General features: G+C 54.1%; 2 protein-coding genes across 2 annotated transcripts; both read right to left on the bottom strand.

The window, feature by feature from the left end:
• Window positions 1-1,173: 1,173 nt before the first annotated feature.
• On the bottom strand, window positions 1,174-6,689 carry PROB1 (proline rich basic protein 1). Its single transcript, XM_065030346.1, has one exon. The coding sequence runs from the start codon at window positions 6,009-6,011 to the stop codon at window positions 1,563-1,565; it is 4,449 nt and encodes a 1,482-aa protein (XP_064886418.1). The 5' UTR covers window positions 6,012-6,689; the 3' UTR covers window positions 1,174-1,562.
• Window positions 6,690-10,008: 3,319 nt separating this feature from the next.
• Window positions 10,009-22,175, bottom strand: DNAJC18 (DnaJ heat shock protein family (Hsp40) member C18). Its single transcript, XM_065030342.1, has 7 exons — window positions 22,004-22,175; window positions 21,774-21,919; window positions 20,462-20,647; window positions 16,872-16,984; window positions 15,795-15,904; window positions 13,848-14,020; window positions 10,009-11,053 (listed from the first exon to the last, which is right to left on the bottom strand). Exons 1-7 carry the CDS (start codon window positions 22,039-22,041, stop codon window positions 10,929-10,931), a joined length of 891 nt encoding a protein of 296 aa, XP_064886414.1. The 5' UTR covers window positions 22,042-22,175; the 3' UTR covers window positions 10,009-10,928.
• Between the last annotated feature and the right edge of the window lie 1,916 nt (window positions 22,176-24,091).

The raw sequence follows: 24,091 nt of genomic DNA, 5'->3' as shown, positions 1-24,091 counted from the left end.
GGGTTTGAGGTTCAGGACTGGGATTTGGGGGTCAGCGTTGGGGATCTAGGCTGGGGTTTAGGGTTCAGTACTGGTGTTCAGGGCTGGGGTTTGGGGTTCAAGGGCTGGGGTTTGGGGTTCAGGGCTGTGTTTTGAGGTTCAGGGCTGAGGTTTGGGGTTCAAGGGCTGGTATTTGGGGTTCAGGGCTGGGGGCTCAGTGATAAGGTCTGAGGTTCAGGGCTGGGGATCTGGGCTGGAGTTTGGGGTTCAAGGGCTGGGGTTTGGGGTTCAGGACTGGGATTTGGGGTTGGGAATCTAGGCTGAGATTTAGGGTTCAGGATCGGTGTTCAGGGCAGGGGTTTGGGGCTCAGGACTGGGGTTCAGGAATCCCTGTTGACCGCAGTATCCCCTGCTGCCCCTGGGGCCAGGGAGTCACCCCTTGAGCGCTCCAGGACAGACAGACAGACCAACCGCAGGATCACACAGAATCCCAGAACATCAGGGGTTGAAGGGCCCCTGGAAAGCTGATCCAGTGCAATCCCCCCATGGAGCAGGAACACCCAGATGAGGTTACACAGGAAGGTGTCCAGGCGGGTTGGAATGTCTGCACAGAAGGAGACTCCACAACCCCCTGGGCAGCCTGGGCCAGGCTCTGCCACCCTCACCACGAACAAGTTTCTTCTCATCTTTCAGTGGAACCTCCTGTGTTCCAGTTTGCACCCATTGCCCCTTGTCCTGTCACTGGTTGTCACTGAGAAGAGCCTGGCTCCATCCTCCTGACACTCCCCCTTTCCATATTGATCCCCAGGAATGAGTCCCCCCTCAGTCTCCTCTTGTCCAGCTCCAGAGCCCCAGCTCCCTCAGCCTTTCCTCACACGGGAGATGCTCCACTCCCTGCAGCATCTTGGTGGCTGCGCTGGACTCTCTCCAGCAGTTCCCTGTCCTGCTGGAACTGAGGGGCCACAGCTGGACACAATATTCCAGGTGTGGTCTCCCCAGGGCAGAGCAGAGGGGCAGGAGAACCTCTCTGACCTACTGACCACCCCCTTCTAACCCACCCCAGGTACCATTGGCTTCCTGGCCACAAGGGCCCAGTGCTGGCTCGTGGTCATCCGAGTGCCTCAGCTCCCTGACAGGGCCGCGGGAGCCGCTCACACCCCCCTTTACAGACAGTACAAACACGGGATGGATCTGTAGGATTTAATGCTCTTCTCAGCATTTTTATTACTATTTTAGGGAGACTGTGCCACAGCTGTGGCTGGGGGGCTGGCGGTGACCGGGCCATCGTCCCCCTCTGCCGACCAGCCCAGGTCACCCTCGGCACAGGACAGGGAAAGGGGGGCCATGCAAAGGGATCCCTTTGCTGACCAGGGCCCACGACTTTGAGCCCCGCTGGAGCTGCCATATGCTCGCACCGGAAAATACCCTTTATCTCCCAGTTTCCACAAGGAGCCGGTGAGGTCCAGCCGGCGCCCGTTGCCCCTCAGCACCACGGGCAGGGGGTCTGTGGTGCTGACTTTGGGGTTGAAGCCTGGCTGCTAGTGAAGGGACACGCCAGGTGGGTCTGTCCCCACTGAGAATTGTCACATTGGGAGCCGAGGTCCCTTCTCGGGGCTGGTGGGGGGCTGGCCAGGGCCGGGGCTGGCCCGCATCCCCGTGGGGATGTAGTACAGACCCTCCAGGTACCCGCAGTCGGGACCACCAGCAGTGGGTGGCCCCTCACTCTTGGGAGTGGGGCTGAAGGTCCCTGAGAAGCTGGGGTTTTCGGCAGCCGGCAGCTCGGGGTGCACCGGGGAGGGGGCAGCAGGCGGTGGGGGTGCCGGGAGCCCTGGGAAGCCGCTGTAAGGCACATAGGGTGGAGCATAGACCCCCGGGGCCATGACCATGGGGTTGAAAGGAGCCTGGTAGAGCCCAGCGTGCGATGCCACTGGTGGGATGAGCACCTCCAGGTACTGCCCCGTCTCAGGGTCGTAAAGTGTTTTCAGCTGGGGCTGCCGCGGTGGCTCCATGTAGTAGCATTTCCCGCTGTCGGGATCGACGAGCATCCTCCGGTGCGTGGGCAGGTGGGGGGCGAAGGGCTTGGTGCGGCTCTGTGTGCTCTTGCTGCTCGGTGAGGGGCCGTCGGTTCCCCTTAGGAGATGGGGGGTGTCCTCGGGGCGAGGCTGGGGCTGGGCTGGGGGCAGCAGCACCGGGCGCTCTGCGGACACCAGGCCCTCGGGGGGACGGGGCAGGGGGGCATCGGGGCCCTGTTTGCTCCAGGGTGCTTCCCCACCTGGCAGGGTCCCCAGTGGAGCCCCAGATGGGTTGGGGACCAAAGAGGAGCCAAAGGATGAGCTGGCCATGTTGGAGATCGATGGGTGCCCAAGGGATGCGGGGACTGGGTTGGTGACCAAGGGGGACCCAAAGGATGAGCTGGCTGGGTTGGGGAGCAAGGGGAAGCCAAGTGATGAATTGGTCAGATTAGGGACTGAGGGGGTCCCAAAGGATGCACTGGATGGATTGGGGACCAGTGGGGGCCCAAAGGATGCACTGGATTGATTAGGTACCAAGGGGGTCCCAAAGGACACATTGGCTGAGTTAGGGACCAAAGGGGACCCAAAGGTTGCACCACACAGGTTGGGGACCAAGGGAGTCCCAAAGGATGCGCTGGCTGGGTAGGGGATTAGGGGGGTCCCAAAAGACTTGTTGGTGGGGTTGGAGACCAAGGGAGCTCCAAATGATTTGCTGGCCAGGCTGGAGGCTGATGGGTAGCCTAAAGAGGAGTTGGTCGTGTTAGGGACCGTGGGGGCACCAAAGGATGCGCTCATTGGCTGGGGGACTGAGGGAGCCCCAAAGGATGTGCTGGCTCGGTTGGGGACTGTGGGGGTCCCAAAGGATGCGCTGGCTGGGTTGGGGACTGAGGGCGTCCCGAAGGATGTGCTCGCTTGGTTGGGGACCATGGGGGTCCCAAAAGACCCACTGGCTGGGTTGGGGACTGAGTGGGTTCCAAAGGACGTGCTGGCTCGGTTGGGGACCATGGGGGTCCCAAAAGACGCACTGGCTGGGTGTGGGACTGAGGGGGTCCCAAAGGATGTGCTCCCTTGGTTGGGGGCCATGGGGATCCCAAAAGATGTGCTGGCTGGGTGGGGGATTATAGGGGTCCCAAACGACATGCTGTCTGGGTTGGGGACTGAGGGGCTCCCGAAGGACACACTGGCTGGGTTGGGGACTGAGGGGGTCCCGAAGGACGCACTGGCTGGGTTGGGGACCATGGGCAGCTTCGGCATGGGAGAGGATTTGGGGGCTCTCACAGGAATTGCTAAGTAGTTGGAGTTCTCCGCGGGCAGGTATGTCTCGGTGTCCGCCGGCCACTTCGCTGAGTGCTCCCAGGCCTCCCTGCGCTCCGAGAGCTGCCCGGAGGGACCTTCATCACCGTCCCCGGCTCGAAAGGGGGCGGCGGGGGGGCTGGTGCTGCCGGCAGAGCCGCTGCTCCCTGCCGACCCCTGCTCGCCCGTGGGTGGCTTCGGCGCGCCGCTCGCCGCCGCTGTCCAAGGCTGTGGGTGCACGTTGCCGCTGGCCGGGGGGACTGCTCGGGGGTCCCCGCCGTCACTGCTGCCGTGCCGCTGCACCGCTGACCCGGGCCCCTCAGTGGCACAGAGCCCGCCGGTGCCACCGCGGCCACGTGCGTCCTGTCCCTCCGTGGGAGCGGGCGGCGGGAGCAGGACGGTCTTCTCGGTGCGCAGCAGCGCGCTGCTCTGCGCCGGGGAGGCGTCTGCGGCCGCCGGGGACCGCCGGCCCACCAGCACATGGAGGTGGGTCTCCACGTGCGGGACGCCCTCGGCCAGCGGCGCCCGCGGCGGCAGCCTGAGCTCGCTCCGCTCCCGGCGCGGGGGCGATGCGGCGGGGCCCTCCGCGGTGGCCGGATCCCTCCGCGTGGCCTGGACCCTCGTGATGTGGACGGGGGAGCCCTGCTGGGGCGCGGCTTGGCTGCCGGCGAGCTGCGCGGGACCCTCGGCGTGTGCCGGGGCCACCTCTCGGCCGGTGGCCGCCTGCACGTCCCCGTCCCCTGGCTGCGGCGCCGTCTCCCGCCGGCGGACCGAGGTGCAATGGATGACGAGCGGGGCGGCCGGCGGCGGCTCCCCGCTGCTCACCGGCGCTGCGGTGCCGGGGGATGCGCCGGCGGCCCCGAAGCAGAGGCTGTAGCTGCTCTTCACCAGCTTGCGCACGTCCCGGGGCTGGGGGACGCGCCCCTTCCCCTTCTCTTCCGTCTTGGGGGGCACGGCCGGCGGGGACCCCCGTGCCGGGGTGCCGGGGCTGTGCGGCCGGCGGGGCACGGCCGGTGGCTTCTCCTCGCGCGGGCCCTGCGGCACCAGCCTCACGTCCTGCGCCCGGGAGGTGAAGAGGCGGCGGGGCGGCGCGGCGGGGCCGTCGGGCTCCACGGGGAGGGTTTGGGGGTGGCCGGGGCGGATGGCTCGCTGCCGCAGGCTGGGCCACGGCCTCGGCGCCCTCTCAAACCGGGGGGCAATGTCCAGCGCCTTCCCCGCATCGGGGGGGGGCTCGAACAAGGCGCGAGCCCGCCGGTAACGGATCCGCTCTGCCGCCGGTTCCTCAGCGACGCCGGGCAGCCGGTGACCCCCCAGCACCTCCTGGTACTTCATCCTCTCGTTGAGTTCGTTGAAGGTCTTCTTCAGCTTGCAGACGCTCTCCCTCGTTGCCTCGCTCAGCACTACCCCCTTGGTGGGACGGGTGCTGGCGTCCCCCGCGGCCACCGCGGCCACCGGCATCCCGCCGCCTCGCAGGTCCTCGGCGGAGAAGCTGCAGTCGGAGCGGGACAGCGAGCTGGACTTGCCCTCCAGGCCGTCACCCAGCAGGTCGGTGCCGGCGGAGGACGGACCCGAGGAGGTCGAGCTGCCCCGCAGCCCCTTCTGCTCCATCTTGATCCTCTGCTCGTACTGCATCTTCTTGGCCAGGACGTTTTTCACCAGGGACGAGGCCGCCCTGGTCTTGCTGGCATCGCTGTCCAGGGAGGCCGTCTTCATGAACTGCTTGTAGTTGAGCCTGAAGTCCTCTCCGATGGCCCTGCCCTTGCTGGGGGGCTCCTTCCTGGAGGGGGGCAGCGGCTGGGGGGCTGGACCATCACCCCAGGGGCCAAAAGCCGCCTCCTTCCTCTCCTTCCTCTTCAGCAGGATCTGGCGCTTGGGGACCGTCCTCTTCTTGCCGTGGCCCTTCCTGGCCTCCCCGCTCTCCAGCTCCACATCCACGCACTCGAACTGCTCCTTCCCCAGCAAGCCCAGCAGCTCCCCATCCACGCCGGTGGGGAAGGGCCAGCCCACCCGGCCATGGAGGGCTGTCACCGCGCCCCGGGTCTCACCGCCGCCCGCCGGCCACCGCCGCGGCCGCCCGCCGTCCTCCGACAGCGAGTTGGAGAGGCTGGAGGAGGTGTGGGAGCTGCACATGTCGAGGTGGGCGCCGGGGAGGCCCGAGAGGCTGCGGAAGGCCCTGGCCGTCAGCGCCCGCACCTCGCCGTCCAGCTCGTCCGAATCGCTGGGCGTCCCGCCGAGCATCCCGCCGGGGTTCCGCGGCCGAGCCGGCTCCGCGGCCGTGCTGGTGGCAGCCTGCCGGTCCCCGCCGAGGGCACCCATCCTGCTCCCCGGCGCCGCGCTATTCTTAGCCGCGCTGGACAGCTGAGCCGGCCGCGGGCGGGCGAGGGGGCCGGGCGGTGGGGGGACACCAGGGGCTCCCGGAGCCCAGCGCCCCGGAGCAGCCCCCTCGGCACAGCCGCCTCGCCGCCCCGCGTCCCGGGGGGGCGTCCCCTCCTCGTCCAGAAACTCCAGGCAGTCCTTGAAGGTCTCGGTCCCCTCGGAGCACAGGGCGGAGTGGTAGGAGGAGACGGAGGAGCCCGACATGCTCTTGGCGAGGTCGTCGCGGGGGAGGCCGGGGAGGTGGCCCTCCTCCTCCGACGCGGACCGCTGGCCGTCCCCACCGCCGCGGAGCCCCTCGCCATCCGTGTCCGCATGGGGCAGCAGCACGGGGTCCCTCTTCCCGCGGGGCATTGTGGCAGGATGACCCCGGGGCGTGCCAGCCGGTGCCAGGGGACCCTCCTCGGTGCCGGGGACGCTCCGTCAGGGACGCCGGCTCGACCTTCTGGCTCCGTCGCCGTGCGGGCGGCTGGACGCGGCGGGACGGGGCAGCCCCTCGATCACATGGGCCCCAGCCAGCGCCAGCCCGGGGGAGGCGATGCCAACTGCGTTGCGGAGATGCCACTGCTGCCCCCGGCTATAGGGGTCTGCCGGGGGCTGCCAGCCCTGTCCCACACCCCCTCACCCCGTGTTGCAGCCCCCCACGTCCACAGGATTGGTCCAGGGTGTCCCTGTGCCCCATGGGGGTAGCCGGGCTGTTTCCCCCCGCACAGCGGTGTGAGGGGTCCGGGGGGCACGGCGGGGCCCTGGGCTGCTGCTCCGTCCCCACCGCAGCTCCTCTCCCAGCCGTGCCGCAGGGACAGCGTGTCCCAGGGGCTGCCCCCAAACCCACCCGCCCCCAGAACCAATTGCGGGTGGCCAGGAAGCAAAACTCAAGGCTGCAAATCAAACTGGCACCGAGCACCTCTGGGACTCACAAGAGCTGAATGATGGACGGCTGCTTTTTGCCTCTTTCGGGGGGACCCAAAGCAAGCAGTGGGGCACCCGGCATGGCAGCAGGGTCTGTGCAGCCTGCCGGCCCCAACTGCTGCAGCGGAGCTCGGCCCCGGCTCCCGGGGGATTTTTGCAGTGAAGCAGCGGTAGCAGGTGCTCCCCGGCACTGCCAGCCCCGGAGCAACCTGATGCCCAAGTCAAGTGGGTTCATACAGAGACTAAATTTAAACCTTGGCAAGGAAAAGGAAGAGAGGAGAGCTTCCCTGATCGCCAGGCTGCTGCTTAACCCTTTGCTGCTGAGCAGGGCTGTTCTTGCCGGTGGCATTTGTGGCCATGGGGAGCAGAGGGGACCTGCCTTGGGCACAGTGGTCTTGTGCAAGAGAGTGTGTGTGGGATTTCAGATCCCCGACTCCCTCCAGCCTGGCTTTGCAGGAGCCGGTGGGATGGAGGAGCTCCCCATGCTGCCTGGGCTGCTCGCAGCACCCCAAAACCTCGGCTGCTGCTTGGTTCCTATGAACCACCCTATGGTTCCCAGGCAAGGGGACCAGAGCTCAGCCTGGCGCTCCCGGAGCGTCCCCAAGCCCAGGACAGCAGCCTGGCCGGCGCCTCCTGAGTCACCGCTGGCTCTGTCCCCTGCACAGCCGGACCTGCAGTGTGGGGGATGCACGGACCCACAACGGGGGGAACGCAGCTCCCTGGGGCTGAGCTGCCCCCTCGGCCCCCGGCTCGTCCAGACCCCAGAGAGATGCTGTGTTGCTCTCCCTCCCGCACCGACGGTCACATCCAGTGACCCAGCGCTGGTGGAAAAGGGATGTTGGTCCAGCCGGGGTCAGCGCTGTCCTGCTGAGCCCCCCGGGTGCATGGGGGCACCGCGCTGGGCGAGGAGCGAGGGCAGAGACGGCACCAGGGGAACACGGGCTGCGGGACGTGGTGACGCTGTGGATAAGGTAAAACAATCAGCTCACTGAGCTCTCCCTGGACACAGAGGAAAAGGTCCTTGTGCTGCTGCCCACAGGTCCTGCTGTCCCAGCGGCGGGTACAAGGCTGATTTAGAGCAGTGACTTGCTAATTGCTTTAAACCTTCGCCTCTTTCCCAGCACCCAGCACAGCTCTGCTGCTGCTGTGCCCTTCTCTCTGACACGGTCCTGCCAGAACCGAAACAGTGTCAACAGCTGCCACAAGTGGGTGACAATACCGGAGGCTGTGAGGGCGGTTGGAAGGTACCGCCGCACACCCGGCTGTTCATCCGCTTCCTGGCGCCCGCACTGGGGACACGGGATGGCCCCGCACGCTCCACAGTGTGGCTGGTTCCTTCCAGCATCCCCGAGGCCGCCGGGAGCAGGTGTGTGGTGGGAGCACAGAGGAAACAGCCCAGGCGGTCTTGTCACACCAGGGCTGCTGGTGACACACTGGGCAAGAGACACTCCTGTTCTGCACCTCCTGCTCCTCGGGGACATCCCCCTGCTCGGCATGGATCATGATTTCCACGTGAAGAAGAGAGAGGAAGGCATGGCAGAGATGCCCGGGGTGCTCCTGCCATACAATACGACCATACAATGCTGACCAATATCTCAGGGTGGGTGTCAGAGGATGGACCAGACTCTGTTCAGTGGTGCTCAGCACCAGGGTGAGGGGCAACGGGCACAGACTGAAGCACAGGAGGCTCCATGTGAACATGAGGAGAAACTTGTTTGCTGGGAGGTGCCAGAGCCTGGCCCAGGCTGCCCAGAGCGGGTGTGGAGTCTCCTTCTCTGAGACATTCAAACCCCCTGGACCCACCTGTGTGATCTGCTCTGTGACCCTGCGGGAGCAGGTGGGGCTGGGGATCTGCAGAGCTCCTGCAGCCCAACCGGGCTGGGATGCTGTGATTCTTTAGGTTAAGAGGCTGTAAACCAGTCTTCCAGGTGCAGAGGGAACAGCCTGTGAGTCACAAGCACGTTACAGAAGAACGGGTGGACCCAGACTTGCTACTTAAATACTGATTTATATTTAAACCAGCATGATACTGCCTGTAGACTTAACACCGCATTTGCTTATTAACTTGTTCTTTCTGTGCCAGCTCCGTGCCTGCACCTCTGACCCAGGACCAGCACCCGGAGGGAGCGACACAACCTCAGCCTCCCCTGGCGCAACTTGAGGCCGTTTCCTCTGGTCTCGGCGCTTGTTCCCGGGGAGCAGAGCCCGACCCCCCCGGCTCCGAGCTCCAGCCATAAGGCTCCCCCTGACTTCGTGTCCCCGCCATGTGCGATCGCTCTGCGCCGGGGGCGTGGCCTGAGCAGACCCCCGCCCCGCCCACCCGGAGGGCGTGGCCCCCGGCCTCTGCACCGCGGGAGAGGCTGGGGCCTCGCCCCCCGGGTGGGCGGGGCGGGGGTCTGCGCAGGCCACGCCCCCGTGAGGGGCGGCAAATAGCGGCCGGCCCGGTCTCCTAGCAACGCTCGCGGCCGCTCCCCCCCTCCCCAACTCGGCCTCTTAAAGGGGCCGCGGCCGGGAATCCCCCAGGGTCTATTCCGCAGCCACGGAAATGTCAAGTCTTCATGAAAACTAACTAATTAATTCACTGCCTACCTATTTGCAAGCCCCCGCTATTCCCGGGGAGCCAAGGGAAGCCGACCTTCCAGTCTCATCTCCTGCTTCTTAGCTGCAGAGAAGCCTCTTACAGCTCCTGCGTGTCCCACAGGTGCTCTCCCACCCCCTAAAGCACTTTGAGATCTTTGGGTGAAAGGCGCGATCTATGTCAGGTGTAAAATACCCCGTACGAACTCAAGCTCCGCACCGGACGTCACGTAAATCCAATGAAGTCGTGGCGTTGTCACTTCACAGCCATAGGGGTGGAACAGGAGCCACGGGGAAGATACCAAACCTGCAATCAAGCCCAACCACTGTTACCTATTTCAAACCTCTTCTGCAAACTGTTTTAATATATAAAAAGTAACCTTAAAATAATTCTGCTTTTTACACACACTCCCATGATGTGCTCAAAACTGGGCAACAGCAGAACGAAGGCTGCCTGCCACCTTATTGATGCAGAATAATAAACCCAAGCGTTTTTACCCCGTGTGTCACTACAACCCCATTTCTCCTGGTGCTCTTTCCACCCCCACTGACAAACTCTGCTCCGCTTCCCCAAGTTCTCCTACAAAGCTGGGAACAACCATTAACATGAAAATGCTACTTTAATGAGTTGTTATGTTGTTTTATAATTTTTTTAACCCCTTGCTTCTGGTAGAAGTAGGTGGTAGTATGTACAGTCTTGCTAGAAAGTTGGGTAACCCAATGGCAACTAAACCACATAATTTTTGGTAGTAATACAGCTAGTGCATTTACCTGGAGTAACGCTGTTCCCAGCAGCACAACCATCCTCAACCTGCCCTTCAACGCCCAGTTTTGTGAAGGAGGATCAAGAAAAACAACAGGACACTACGACATGGAGCTGTTTCTTTGCAATACTGATCTCTACAGTGAAACATTCAGAACTGCTCAACAGAGTAAAAATATGCTACATCAAAACCGTACCAGGAAAAGCGGGACCCCTGTAACAGCTGGAGAAGAGTCGGCAGATAAAAATCAGAATTAAACAGCCAGCTTGAAAATACGCCACTGGAAACAGATGAGAAAATAAATACGGGTGTCCTTTCTCCACAATCTGGCAGACATGGCAATCGGTGCAATTCACAGACTCATCTCCTTGTGCGATGTCGCTGTCGGCATCTCCGTGTGTCGCCTCGTAACGGAACAGAAGGGGCACGGTCCCGGTCAGACCAGCACACGGTCCCGGTCAGACCAGCACAGGGTTACGTCCCTGTGACAGCCCGGAGAGAGTGGAGCTCACGTGTTCACCTTGAGCAGGTGCCCAACTCTTCTGAATTCAACACCGCGTGTTACAATCGAACGGAACCACGGCGCCTTCCACCTGAATCCCCACCGCAAAGCGCTGCAGAGCCAGCACATCGCTTGCGCTTCATCCCGACGTCATCCGGTCGAGAGAATTGTAGGTCCATAGAAAATACAGAAAGCCAAGACATGTGCGTGCTGTCCCGGGAAGCACACAGCGTTTGGACGGCAGACAAAGCACGGACGAAGACGGGTTCCAAACTGCTAGTGCCTCCCACGGAATTAATTTACAAAGTGCCACTGGTCCTTGGAACCAAATCTAGTGTACAGTATATATTACAGCAAACACCGGCTCTGCAGCTGGTGCCGGCCCACCTCTGCACTTTATGCAGAAGGAACTGAATATTCAGACTCTTTACAAGAAACTCCTTCGCTTTTTATACAAAGAAAAATAAAAACATAAGTTAAACCAGCAATAAATAAAACTACAGAAGGTGTGTGTCCTGCTCAGCCCCCTTTGTGCATCCCGATCAGACTGGAGAGCTTCTCGCAGTGCTCAAGTTTCAGTGATTCCGCTTTCTGTTTTAACCGCTCGTCTCTGTACAGCTTGGCCAAATTGGACAAATCAGACTCTGAAAGATGAAAAAGAATATATATATATATATATATATATATTAGGATAAAGCCGTGAGTCTGCTTTAAAAAACAGTTTCTCAGTGCTTTGTTTTCCTCATGGCATGGGGTTTTTTAATTCACTTTGCTTCAGTGAAACTGGGCATGTTAACCACGGCAAGAGGTTTGCCCAGAAGGCAATGTAACTGTTTGGTCTAATCAATTACAGGAAGGTGACAGAGGGACTCCTCTGAAAGGCCTCTGTGCCCATTCATTGACAATCGCAAATGTACTTTGCATATTTTTCCCCCCTTCTTCTCAAAACTGAAGTAATCCCATTGTTTAAATTATTTCCCCCCAGTAACTGAGAGAAATTCCTTTGGCTGATTAGCTAGAGAAGTCTTAATATAACTGTGTCCCTGAAGAGTAATTTAGATCCAGGATTAGAGGCACCTAAGAGAACAGCAGCGATTCGCTTCTGAAAAGGTCAGAATTCCCCTAAGCACGGGCTGCCTGGTGACAATTTTTCAAAGAGCTTTTCTGTATCTTACAAGCCCCTCATTCTATACAACAATTCAAAGTGGAAAGAGCTTCAACAGGTCCCTTCACGCCTGACATCCCGTGTCTCTGTCCCACTGAAATTTAAACCGTTTGACCCTCCGCCTCTTCACTGAAAAGCTTCACACACCGACAGGCACCAACAGTTCCTTTTAGATCAGGCATCAGTTTTTAGGGTTTATAATTTAAGTGCCACAAACCACAGCAGACGCCACTTTTAGACACTGTCCTGCTGCGAAGGCAGGAACGGTGACACAAGTGACGAGACACGGATACATCCGTTGCTGTTGAAGTTTTAATTAACGTAGTTGGACACCAGGTAACACTTTTCAAGTCATAAACTCAAGGACTTGAATAAAAAGTCAATCTGTTCTTACAGAACTAACCTATGTTCATTTTGCTGGTGCTTAAGAGAAATGCACCCACAGTGCACAAAACAAACGTACATTCAACACACAAAATAAACCAAGCTGACCACATGAAGTTAAACACTTGAGAATTAATGGACCCAGTTATGGAACAACAGCTAAGAACTGCCTCAACGTCTCCAGAGAACTTCACAACGCTCCATCTTGTATTCGTGGTTTATTTTTACAAAGCTGCCCGGACTAAAGTTAGCACAGCCTGGGCTGTGTTCATTACCTGCTCGCTGGCCCAGGCGCTAATCAATCTGAATTTTCTTTTTTAATTACAGTGGTCTCTTCAGGCTGCTGCTTATTGTGGACCTTGTAAATACATCTGCAGATGTGAGACTAATAAAGTCTCTACTTGGCACTCAATCACTTCCCCCTTGTCCCACTACCAGTTCTGGGGCACCGCACTCCTTGCTCAGTTTTTGGGAAGGAGAGAACATGTCGACTTTCAGTCGCACAAAGTCAATTCAAAGGCTTTTTTCTTTCTGTAAGGAATAGATTCTATGTCTAAGGCAAGCCCAGGCATGAAGCTACACTGATGGTTATTAATAGCCACATTCTACCTCGGCGCTGCTCCTGCCAGCACCCATGCTGAGAGATCACAAGCCAAACACACCAAGAACTAAGGGATTGTTTGGGCTTTTCTGGTCTCATGTTATGGGTTCTTTTCCAACTTCCAAGTCTATATCTATGTATTTCTCTTTAAAAGAAAGATTAGTAACTTTTATGCAACACAGAACAAAATAGTCTCTGGATGAAAACAAAACTTTTCCCGTCCAAAACCTGTTAGCAGTTTGAGCCACAACACTGCGCTAGGTCTGGCACGGGATTGAACGAGTCTTGTTGAGAGCACGTGTGGCTCCCATAATGATGCAACGGGTGAAGAAACCGTCAACAAGCGCAAAGTCAGGTTTTAGTAGCGTGCTGAGGACCCTTTGACACTGACTTGACTCATTTTAAGGCGATGAGCTCTTCAGAAAAATCAGTCACAACCACCCATCTTCAGCTAGCCCTTGTCATTTGATTGCTGTTCTTTTGTACTGCTACGGACGGAGCAGGATTTGCTCTATTTTAAATGAACTAGAAGAGTAGTAATTAACAAATAGCACAATATGGGGTCAAAGTACACGGCTTTATACGTGCCACTTTGACTTTGGACTGATGTAAGAACTGTGACCGGTCACGTTTTTGTGTCCTCCCTTTCCACATTCAGTTGGTTTTAAAAGCTAATCTTGACTATGGTAAAAAACACGACCTCAAACTCAGCTAAAGATAGAAAATGCAAATAAGCGCACCAAAAAAGCCCAGAAGCAGGCTTTTTGAAAACTGATACTGGTCACGCAGTCCACTGCGAGATCACCAAAAGCACCCGAATAGGGTGCCGAAGTACCAAATAGGGCACGGGCTGTGCTGATGAAGGTCTGAAGAAAAACTTGGATCTTCTCGTGGAACCAGGCGAAGCAAAAGTTATTCTGCTCCAGCAAAAGAAATGTGGAACAGGTGATGTCTCGAGAACTTTTCTAGCCCATACAACCTGTCAGAGCTAGACAAGGTGGGAGATGACACGTTTAAAGCATCATCACTTAGAGCTACTCAAGCATAAACACTGTGTGGAAACAAAACGTCTCAAATGGTGAAATCTACTTTCCGCTTGTCTCTCAGAATCAACTGCAATTAATTTTGACAGACCCACAAGAAGAGCGAATTCAGTGCTCACAGAGATGTGAGAAACACCAGCTCAAGGTCTGAGATGTTGCACGCGTCGGAAAACGAGGCTAAAAAGGGCAGCGCTTTGTGAAGCACAAGGGCCGCTGGGTCAGAGGTGGGAACGAAAATCACTTACTTTGCTGTTTCTCCTTCCAGCAGCTGGTCTGAATGTAGTCTATGTAATCTTTTTCGACCGTTTTCTCCAGCTCTTGGAGTTCTGCTCCTTGATAATTCTTTTCAAAGTTTTTATCGACATAGTAAGGCACCTGCAAGTTCTCTGTTTCTCTGCTTATAACGTGGCCTATGGACCTGTGAAAACATCGTGGAGAAAGCAGTTTAGCAGTTCAAATATAAAGAAATGGAGAGGTTTTTCTCCACGTTACCGTTTCCAGAGGACAGGGTTTTCAACACCTCCTTTACAGCTGCTTTCTGCAGGACTGCAGCTCCCTCAGCCACCCAACAGGGAAATTACAAGTCTCGGGCAGAGCAAACTGCACGTTACAAACACAATTCACTCGGCCCCGCTCCGCGCCTCTAAAACCACAGCGAAAATTCCTAATACTTGGACACATTTACAAAGAACTGATTCAGAGCTGACGCGGTTCCTTCCGAATACTGTGTGTTCTCACAGCTCGGTCCAGACACTTCCGAACCACGAGAACAAATTTTATCTGTGGACGGAAGCTCCGTTCGCTTTCTTGTGGTTTTGCTGGTAGTTTCTGGCAAACTAGGTCCAGAAATCCATGGGAATTGACAACAAATATAGAGATATAGGCAAGTCGTACAGCCCAGTACTGCATGATGCAATTGGTTCTGGATTTTCTTGGTTTCTGGATCCTTTAGCAGAAATAAGAATTCGCAGGGGAGATTCGACTTACACTTTCCTTTAGGGTTTTATAATCATCAGCAAGAGAAATGGGGCACGGAATATCCCAAATAACACCCTGTAGGTAGAATCAGCAACTCGGACACAGCCACTGGATTCAACTGTTCTCTTCTAGTGCATTTCCTTATTTGAGCAAAGATACCCAGGCGTTTCTTTTTCCAAACCGCTGCCCAGAGAAAGAGGCAGGCGGCCAAAACATGAGGGTTACACTCTACTCAATGGAATCCAGTTTGCCCCTTCTGTTTCCTGGACTCCCCTTTTTCTTCTCTCTCACTATTTCCCAGAGGTGTATTCTTGCTTTATATAACAATTGCTGCTAGTTTTTAGGCTTTTGGGGGTTTTTTAAGGATATGGTTTAGGGAGACAGGCTGTGTACAAGGCCTGACTATCTCAAATCAACAGCAGAAGGGGAGGTGGCGAAGCAAAGTGGGAGAGATTAGCTGCCCCGGGGCAGCGTGGGAGGTTTCACACCCTCCAAAAAAACCAAAACAACAAACCCAAACCAAAAAACAACCAGCTTCTTATGCTGGGTTTACACACTGACATCTTGTGGTAAAACATGATAAAGGGCGAGGGGCGGCTGTGACAGCAGAGGGGATTCGGGTAGAAACTGAGGCTGTTTTGCTGCAAGAAGGGGAGTGTTCGGAGCGCTCTGCTATTGCTCTGTACAGACGGAAAGGCTTTTATTTATTTCAAGGCCTTAATGATCGGTGGAGTGTGACAATTCTTCCAGTGGAATCAGGGGTTTCAGAGCAGATTTGGATTTCTATCAAGTGGACTTCAGGTTTCAGGGCAGATTCGGATTTATACTGTCAACTGCACGCTTAATTTCTTCCTGGCTTTACGTGGGACCCTCGGCACGGTCCCCAGTCCTTGGGCAGAGCAGGGCTGAGCTACACCCACATTCCTGCTGCTGGGCCGCTGCGCAAACCCATTTCACACCAGTTGAGAAACGCTCCGGGCTCGGCGCCTCTGTTTGTTCAGCACACAGGAATATAAAGCACGTCACAGTTAAACTTTGCAGCGGTAAAGCTTATTCTCAGAGGCTGTTGGTATTTCCTTATTTACAAAATGATAACACTTTCTAGAAAGAGCAGGACAGAACACTAACGTGCATTTCGCTATCAAGCCCAACTTCCGTCTACCTCCTTATCGCAAACACCCAAGGCCAGAAAAATGTGGCTTTAAATGACTTACGATTTGTAGAATAGGCTGTAGGGTGGGTTAGTGGCCATCAGCTGAGTTATAACCGACACTATTATTATGATGAAAACTGGCATCAACTGAATAAATGCAGAATATGAATTCTGAAAAGAATGACAATAATTAGCGGACAAGGAAAAGCACAGACGGAAAAGGATACATCTGTTCACAGAAAGCAGTCTATCATAGATCAATGCATTAAACGTAAACTGAAAGGAAAATGAGAGGAAGCACTTTCAAATTTTGAGAGGGATGACATTTTAATTTCAAAACAACCTTTACTAGTAATCTCAGAAAGCTCTTTAAAGCCATTTTCTTCCAGTTATATTTTCATGACATTTCTTTCAGCTTCAGCTTTGTCCACAAGGCGACAGATTCCCAGAGCACCGAGCTTGTCAGGGACAATCCAAACCAAAGGAACACATTGCAAGTCCCATTTATGCCCCCTGCTTTGCGCACATCTTCTGAAGTTTGCCACCTGCATCCTTAAAAATCTCCATCTCTGCTCAAACACTGGCTAAAATATCTGAAAAGTAAAGGGTTAAGAGACCACACACAGTGTAACGTGAGGCAGGATGGATTTGGTTTTTTGTTTGAATGAATTTGGTAGAACAAAAGAGTGGAAAAAAGTATTCAAGAGAAAACACAGATCTTTATTTCTGCTCTTCACTCGATTTGTCCAAGGGAGGCAGCACGTGTGTGTGTATGCCGGCAACAAATGACATCCTGTGTCTCATCTAGAGGTTTCAGTTGGTAGAAAAGTATCCCAGACCCATCCTGCCCCGGGCTGGAAAAAGGCCCCTGCAGCACCTGGCCAGAAACCACGTGTGGGTTTACTCAAGGATTAAATACGCCACGAGGACAAGCCAGTACTTCTGTATCTGTTATCAGCCCATATTGGGACTAACTGGTGTTGCACCAGAGCTTGCAAAAAGCCAGGACAACCATTTGAGGATAAACCCTGAGCATTTAAGCATGAGAAAGTCTGTCCTGGCTTCAGATGTGCAAGTGGACCCCTTGCTCTGGTAAAATATCAATATTTAAGCCCAAGAAATCGCCCCTTCTGGCTACCTGTGGCCTGTTTTCTTCCTCCTCCTGCTCCTGCGTCCACACTCTTTCATTTCGGTGCCTCCGCGGATAATAGTGCGCGTCTCTGGCTACATTTGAGAACATATGGATATTTCCTGTTAAAAGAAGCCAAGAGAGAGTCGTGATTTTCACCCTGTTGAAGCGCTCACCTGTATTTCTCAGAGCTTCTAGTTGATTATCCACGGCCTGAATTACAGCTGTGAGACTGGAGATTAAAAAGTGCAAACACGCCTCAGATTTAAATGTCAAAATAATATGTCATTCCAAAAAGTATACCAGAGAAATGGTAAGGTTTGCCCCCAAGCTCATCTTCATTTAAATCAAACTGCAGCAACACGCTATGAATCTTATTATTGTATCTCATACTTTAATATTGGTTTTGTCACATTCACTGGCAAGGCTGTAGCTTGTGTTGCATCCCAGGCTCTAAGCAGGAAAGTGTATTTGCTTCACCAGACCCAGGCCATGAATTATGGCTTCTCATAATTACTGAATATGGTCTTCTACACTCATTTCTACCTTCTCTTCCTTCATGTTATTAATTGTTTCACTTAATGATTTTTATAATAAGGGAAGAGATTTAACAAATGAGTTAAAAAAAAGGTACAATTCAGGGTTTCCTTTCCTGCACCCTGAACGCAGTGGATTTATTTTTAAAAATTCTAAACTGAGCAAAGAATTGCACGTGCTGCTTTGATTTGAAGTTCCAATTCCAATTTTATCACCACATGAATATCTTAATAATAGCTGTGCTCTCCTCTTTTGAAATGCAAAATGTCTTTGTGTTAGAGGATTGAAATTTATGGCCTTTTGACAACAGAAAGGCAAATCTATTTTTAAGGCCTGGGAAAGACGTCACATTATTTTACACTCTTATACTGTCCTTTCAGTGTCCTGAAGAATTCTGCAAGGAACCTGGGCGGAAAGGACCTTTACTACTGTGTCAAAACATGTTTTGTTGTTTGTTCCAAGGCTTCACCAGAGAGCCACACAAGGCCAGCTTGAAAAAATCAACTTTATTTCTTTAAAGATTGTTTCTACCATTCAGCACTGCTCAGTTAATACTTTATCAAGCTGCAAAAATTCAGAAGCGAGTGTGGCAAGTAAAGAATGGGGTTTGCAATGTGCTGAGAGAAAAGTTTCCCCAAATCCTAAGTTTCTCAAGGAATTTCTGCCAGCAGTTTCTTTTCCTTCCATGTGCATTTTTTTAATGAGAAGGAAGTTCAACTTGTAGCCTCTACCCATTACAACTGCAGCACGTGGAGAGTTTCCCGTTAGACTTCGTGACATTTAACATTTTCACTCTTAGTATTTTTTCCACTGAATAGAGGAAAAAAGTGCAGTAAATGCAAAGCCACAAACCTGCCTGAGAAAGCTACACAAATGAGTTTATCCCAACGCGAGCATTTTGGATTCACAATCCCAGAAATCCTGGGGACAGCGAGGTATCAGGAAAACCAGCACAACACGGCAGCTCAGCACAAACCTGAGCTCAGGTGCACAAGTCCTACTTAACATTGTGACAGTTTAAATCACCTTCTCTTCATATCAACTATCTGGATGCTCTGTTGCCAAGCAGAATCTGTGTTGACTTTGCTTATTTGGAAAACGACTGAATGGATGATTTCCTGTAATTTAAAACTCATTTTTTGATTAGGAAAATGTACATAAATCCAAACCTAAACATTCTTTTGGCAAGGAAACTATTGTTTACTCCCAAGAGCTATCACTATAAAATTATCGTTTTATTTTCTATTCTCTGCCACATCGATAACAATTCCCATTTACTTCTTGCCGCTCTACCTGTCCAACGCGCCATGCCCAGTACCCAGATTCCTCCTGCGGCTCCTTGGCTTCTCATCCTCGACCTGGAGCGACCCAGTCACCACAGCCACGCAGCACTCACGTTGCACGAGGGCCACGTCTCGCTGGTGGCCGAGGCAAAACGCACACGCGGCTGCGATTTCTCGGCAAGTCAGAAATGGAAAAATTGCAAACTCAGTGCAAACACTGAGCTTGGCTCACTTTGCACATCTACCCATCAAGTTTTGAGAACAATTGGAGGTGCCCTTAGCTGCAAGATGCTACCACACGGAGTAAGGCACAGGGAGCTTGTAAGTGATTAGTTTTAGCCTGTAGCAATGAGCATGGATGTGTGTTGCTTTATTTCACACCTCGGAGGCGAGAAGGTTCACGAGAGCACTAAGGCAGTTTGGCAGGTACTGCCCTGGGCTCACCATACCTTTTAGATTTACTTTTAACCCAAACTTATCTTGCAGCATCTACTTTCACTACAAACACAAAAGCCGAGGCTGGATCGAGATGCGCAGGGAGCTGCTCCAGGTGCGGATCTGCTGCCGTGTTCCTGGATTCTGCGCACCCGTAACTGTCCTGGCAGGCAGCGCTTTCCAAGATAACAGGTTTTAATTTCTTTACAATACACAACCTGCCACCAGCCAAATGAACTCCCGTGTTTTCCTAATTATAGAGGCACTGAGATAACGGCGCCAGGAGCCACACTGCACTGGAACGCAGTTGGGTGTCCCTGCTACATCACCATCTGCAGATACCTCTGGTCCCTTCCCATTCCCACCTCGTTTTACCTCCCACACCCCTGCTGGCTTCAGACAAGAGAGGGAAGAAAAGCACCGACTAAAAGAAGGGTCTTCAGCTACAGCTTGCCAAAAGAATATTTAGGTCTGAATTTATGTACATTTTCCTAATAAAAAAAAGAGTGTCAAATTACAGAAAATCATCCTTTCAGTCATTTTCCAAATAAGCAAAGTTGACACGGTTTCTACTCGGCAAGAGAATTACTAATAACAGGGTGTCCAGACAGTTGATACGAAGACAACGTGTTTTAAGCTGTCACAATATTAAGTAGGACTTGTGTGCCTGAGCTAAGTCTGTGCTGAGCTGCCGTGTTGTGCTGGTTTTCCTGACACCTCGCTGTCCCCAGTCTTTCTGGAATTCTCAATCTGAAATGTCTGTGTCGGGATAAACTCATCTGTGTAGCTTTTGCAGGCAGGTTTGTGGCTTTGCCTTTCCCGCACATTTTTCCTCTATTCAGTGGCAAAACATATTAAAAGTGAAAATGTTAAATGTCGTTAAGTCTAACGGGAAACTTTCCACGTGCTGCAGTTGTAATGGGTAGAGGCTACGAGTTGAATACAAAAACGTTGCCAAGCCAGGAATCAAACAGCCTAACCCCTTGCCAGACTACAACGATCTCACCCCTAACTTGTACTGTCAGTGTTCGCCAGGACAGGGTGGGAGGTGAGGAACAAGCCCCGGCAGTGAGAGGTGTCACCCCATGGCAGCACTCTGTCCTAGAAGCGCTCCTATATGGCAAGGCTGGGCTTTGGGCTTTTTTGGGGAATGGAATTCAATCTGGAGTTTGAACCGTGCGTTAAGGGAGTTTTTCCAGGCATAAAAAGCCAGGAAGGGAGACAAGAGCGAATCCAAAAAGGTTTTTGCTCTTTTCAGATGTATAATCAGCTCCCCGATTGACACCAAGAGAATCTGCTTTACGTCTAGTATCAGTTTTAAAACTGCTGGAGGCAGATACCAACCTGTAGGAAAGTGCCCACCAAAAAACACATTGAATATTTCTTCTGGTGTAATGTCCGCTTCGAATTCCGTGTAGTAGTTATAGTGCCTGGCCTGGCCAGTGCTGACGTGCTCTTGGTCGCTTCCGAATTCATCGTATCGCAGTCGTTTTTCGGGGTTGCTCAGAACAGCGAAAGCATTTCCTATTGCTGGAGAGTGAAGAAAAGCAGTGTTATGCCAGCGGACCGCACCGTGATGCCAGAGCGCAGACTCTTACAAGCAGAGTAGCAAAAAAGCCCAAACAGGCATAGAAAATTCGTGCTCAGCCAAAGATTTGAGTCACTTTTGAAAGCAGCGCCTTTGTAAAAGAAGTGTCACAACACCGGCATTACCTGTGATGGGACCTATTTCCCCTATCGCAGACACCAGGAGAAAGACAAAAGCGTTAAAAGTATCGTGAGAAAATTGAAATATTTGCAAAAATGAGGTGGGAGCTCCACTTCAAGAGACTAAGAATGTCATATTTTATCAGATCAAACTGCGCACTGATATAGAAGTGCACCTGCAAATACCATTTACAGCCAACAAAAGTCAATAACTGCAGAGACTCATTGAAATGCAGACCCGTGTTCCAAGTTCTTTCTTCCGTCAGCAGAGGTGCCTGGGAGGCCGTACAGCACATCTGCTTCACACTTTACAAGTATTTGTTTGGTTCATCTTCTTCCTTGCTCTTTGACAGAACGCGGCTGCAAACAAACTCACAGAGAAATACAAGCCTAACACATATAAAAAGTCCTTCAAAACCTCTCTGTTTTAATGGACTATGAATAAATATCTTGCTTTCTTGGCACTGCTGCAGAGAGCTGCTACGCTGCATGGGAAAGCAAAAGATGCGAGAGTTGAGATGCTGGCACTGGTGATACAGGTTGAGACTGCAACGTTACTGAAAACTCCAGACGCAAAACACTCAAATTTCCTATTCTTGCGTCTGTATTTTTATTCACGACACAGAGCAGTTATTGATTACACAACACCACACTCTCTTGCATGTGTCACTCTTATTCCCAAGCATCATCCTGAACCTCTAACGGCATCTAGGAACGAGATCTGGGATCCGTTTCCCTTCGCTTTAATGGAAAGCTCTATTTTGAGAATTCAAAGGTCAATCCTGCTGAAAAGCTGCGGGATTTTGCAGAGACAGCGTAAATAAGCCTATAAAAAGGACGAGCTACATGGGCCCACACGACGCCTTTATATAAGGCGCAGAATTCTAAGTCCGAGGCGGTCTGTCCCCGTTTTAATGTCGTTTTCAGCGCCAGGCCCGCCCCCCCTTACCTTTAAACGCCTCGGTGGCCCCGGGGGCGCGGTTCTTGTCGGGGTGGAATTTGAGGGCCAGCTTTCGGTAAGCTCTCTTCAGCTCCTCCTCGCTGGCGTCCCTCTGCACCCCCAGGATCTCATAGTAGTTCCGACACCGCTTGATTCTAGAAGGGAGCGCAGGGTTACCCCGTCCCCTCAGACACGCCCTCACCGCGCAGCACCCCCGCTGCCCCCGGCGCCGCTCTCACCGCCTCACGCCGTCCAGCTGCTCCGCCGTGTAGGTCATGGCGGCGCCGGGGCCGCCCCTGGCCCCTCAGCGTCCCCCGGCGCCCCGGGCCGCCCGCGCCGCCATCTTGTGCGCGGAGGCGGCGGCCGCGCGGGGGACGCTGGGAACGCGAGTCCGCCGTCCCGCCGCGGGGAACGCTGTACCCAGCGTGCACCGCGCGGGGGCGGCTGCGGGCGACGTCATAGCGCGGATCGGTGACGTCATACCCTCAGCCTATGTTCCTCATTAAAAAACCAAAAGTTCTTATTAAAAAAAAAAAACTTATTAAAAAAGTTCTTATCAAAGTTCTTTGTCTTTCTCTATTCTTGCTTCCTTTCCTTGAGGGTGACAAACGGGTAACCGGCAGGAAGGCGTGTCCTGGTTTTGTTAAAAACAAGTTTATCTTTTAGTGCATTTGCCCGTGGGCTAAAGCTGCATTTTCCTGAGAAGGTGCCGCATTTCATCCCATCAAACTGCGCCCTGATATGGACGTGCACCTCCATATGCCATTTACAATGCATAAAAGTTACTAGCTGCAGAGAGGAATTGAAGCGCAGACCCGCGTTCCAAGCCGTTCCGCCAGCAGCGGTGCCCGGGAAGCCGCGCAGCACATCTGCTCACACTTCGTGTTTGGCAGACATAGCGGTGGGGTGCGAGGTCGCTGGTGAGGGTGGATGTGTATCCCGCAACAGGGGCAACGGGACGTAGTGAACTGAAACCTGACCGAGTATTTCATCCCATTCACGTGATATCTCATATAAAAGTGGGAGATCACGAGGATCTCTCCCTTTTCCTTATGGCGACATTAGGAGAGGACCTTGTGAGCTGTCCCTGCGAACTGGGCCCGGTGACAGACTGAGTCCAGCTCCGGCTGGCTGCAGAGTCTGTGGGAAGAACCAGCTGAAAGGAAGGGGAATTAAGTGTGGGACCGGCTTTCAGAGGTGGTTGTGAAGGGGAGGTTCATTAACACTTGACAATTCCTGGAATATTTTATATCACAGGCACTTCTCAGCTGCATTTGTGGTGTCTTTGTGGGGCTTAATCCTTTTTCCCTGGCTTCACAGCTCACCTCAGGGCCGATGGCTGCAGCTGCTCGTGTCAGAAGGCAGGATCTCGGTGCCGCTGCTGGGACTCGAGGTGCTCTGGAGGTCTGTGATGCTGAAGCTCGCGAGTGGGAGCCCTGGTGATGATGGGCAGAGGCAAAGGTAGTTGCAGAGTTGGTGCTTTAGTACGTCGTGCTGTGGAATAGAGCGGCTGAGACCTCCAGAAACACCCAGCAGCACATTGTGTCTCTCAGGGCCTCGTGGAGGCTGGGCGCGGGTGTTTCCATCAGCATCGGCCGCTCCGTTTGTGAGGGTGTATCTTGCTGTAGGCAGTAAAATGCAGCGCTAGATTCAGGGAAGAGCGGCTGGAAAGTGCCCTCTGGAAAAGGATTTGGGGGTGTTGGTGACAGCAGATGAACATGAGCCAGCGTGTGCCCAGGTGGCCAAGAGGCCAGCAGCATCCTGGCTTGTTCCAGCACTGGTGTGGCCAGCAGGACCAGGGCAGTGACCGTCCCTGTGCTGGGACCTGGGGAGGAAAAACCTCAAATCCTGGGGGCAGTTTTGGGCCCCTCACACCAAGAAAGGGCTTGAGGTGCTGGAGTGAGTTCAGAGAAGGGAACGGAGCTGGTGAGGGGCTGGAGCACAAGTGTGATGGAGCGGCTGAGGGACCTGGGGGGTTCAGCTGGAGAACAGGAGCTGAGGGGAGACCTTCTGATCTCTGAACTGCCTGAAAGGAGCTTGGAGCCAGGGGGGTCGGGCTCTGCTCCCCAGGAACAAGCGCCAGGAGCAGAGGAAACGGCCTCAAGTTGCACCAGGGGAGGTTGAGGTTGGATGTGGGAACAATTTCTTCCCCAAAGGGCTGTGGGGCATTGGAACAGGCTGCCCAGGGCAGTGCTGGAGTCACCAGCCCTGGAGGGTTGGACAGACGGACATGAGGTTGTCAGGACATGGGGCAGTGCTGGGGGTGGGTTATGGTTGGACTCGATGATCCTGAGGGGCTTTTCCAACCAAAATGATTCTGTGACTCG

Source organism: Columba livia, chromosome 14, assembly GCF_036013475.1.
Source record: "Columba livia isolate bColLiv1 breed racing homer chromosome 14, bColLiv1.pat.W.v2, whole genome shotgun sequence".
Lineage (NCBI taxonomy): Eukaryota > Metazoa > Chordata > Aves > Columbiformes > Columbidae > Columba > Columba livia.
The sequence above is the reverse complement of the archived record's forward strand: the minus strand, read 5'-3'. Positions and strand labels throughout refer to the sequence as shown.

What these genes read in the sequence shown, in the direction of transcription:
- DNAJC18 (XM_065030342.1), bottom strand. Translation starts at nt 22,041, where the DNA reads ATGACCTACACGGCGGAGCAGCTGGACGGCGTGAGGCG. An exon ending in GGCCACCGAGGCGTTTAAAG is followed by an intron (nt 20,648 to 21,773) that starts GTAAGGGGGGGC and finishes TTCACTCTCCAG; the next exon opens with CAATAGGAAATGCTTTCGCT. An exon ending in TGGTGGGCACTTTCCTACAG is followed by an intron (nt 16,985 to 20,461) that starts GTTGGTATCTGC and finishes TTCTTTTAACAG; the next exon opens with GAAATATCCATATGTTCTCA.
- PROB1 (XM_065030346.1), bottom strand. Translation starts at nt 6,011, where the DNA reads ATGCCCCGCGGGAAGAGGGACCCCGTGCTGCTGCCCCATGCGGACACG.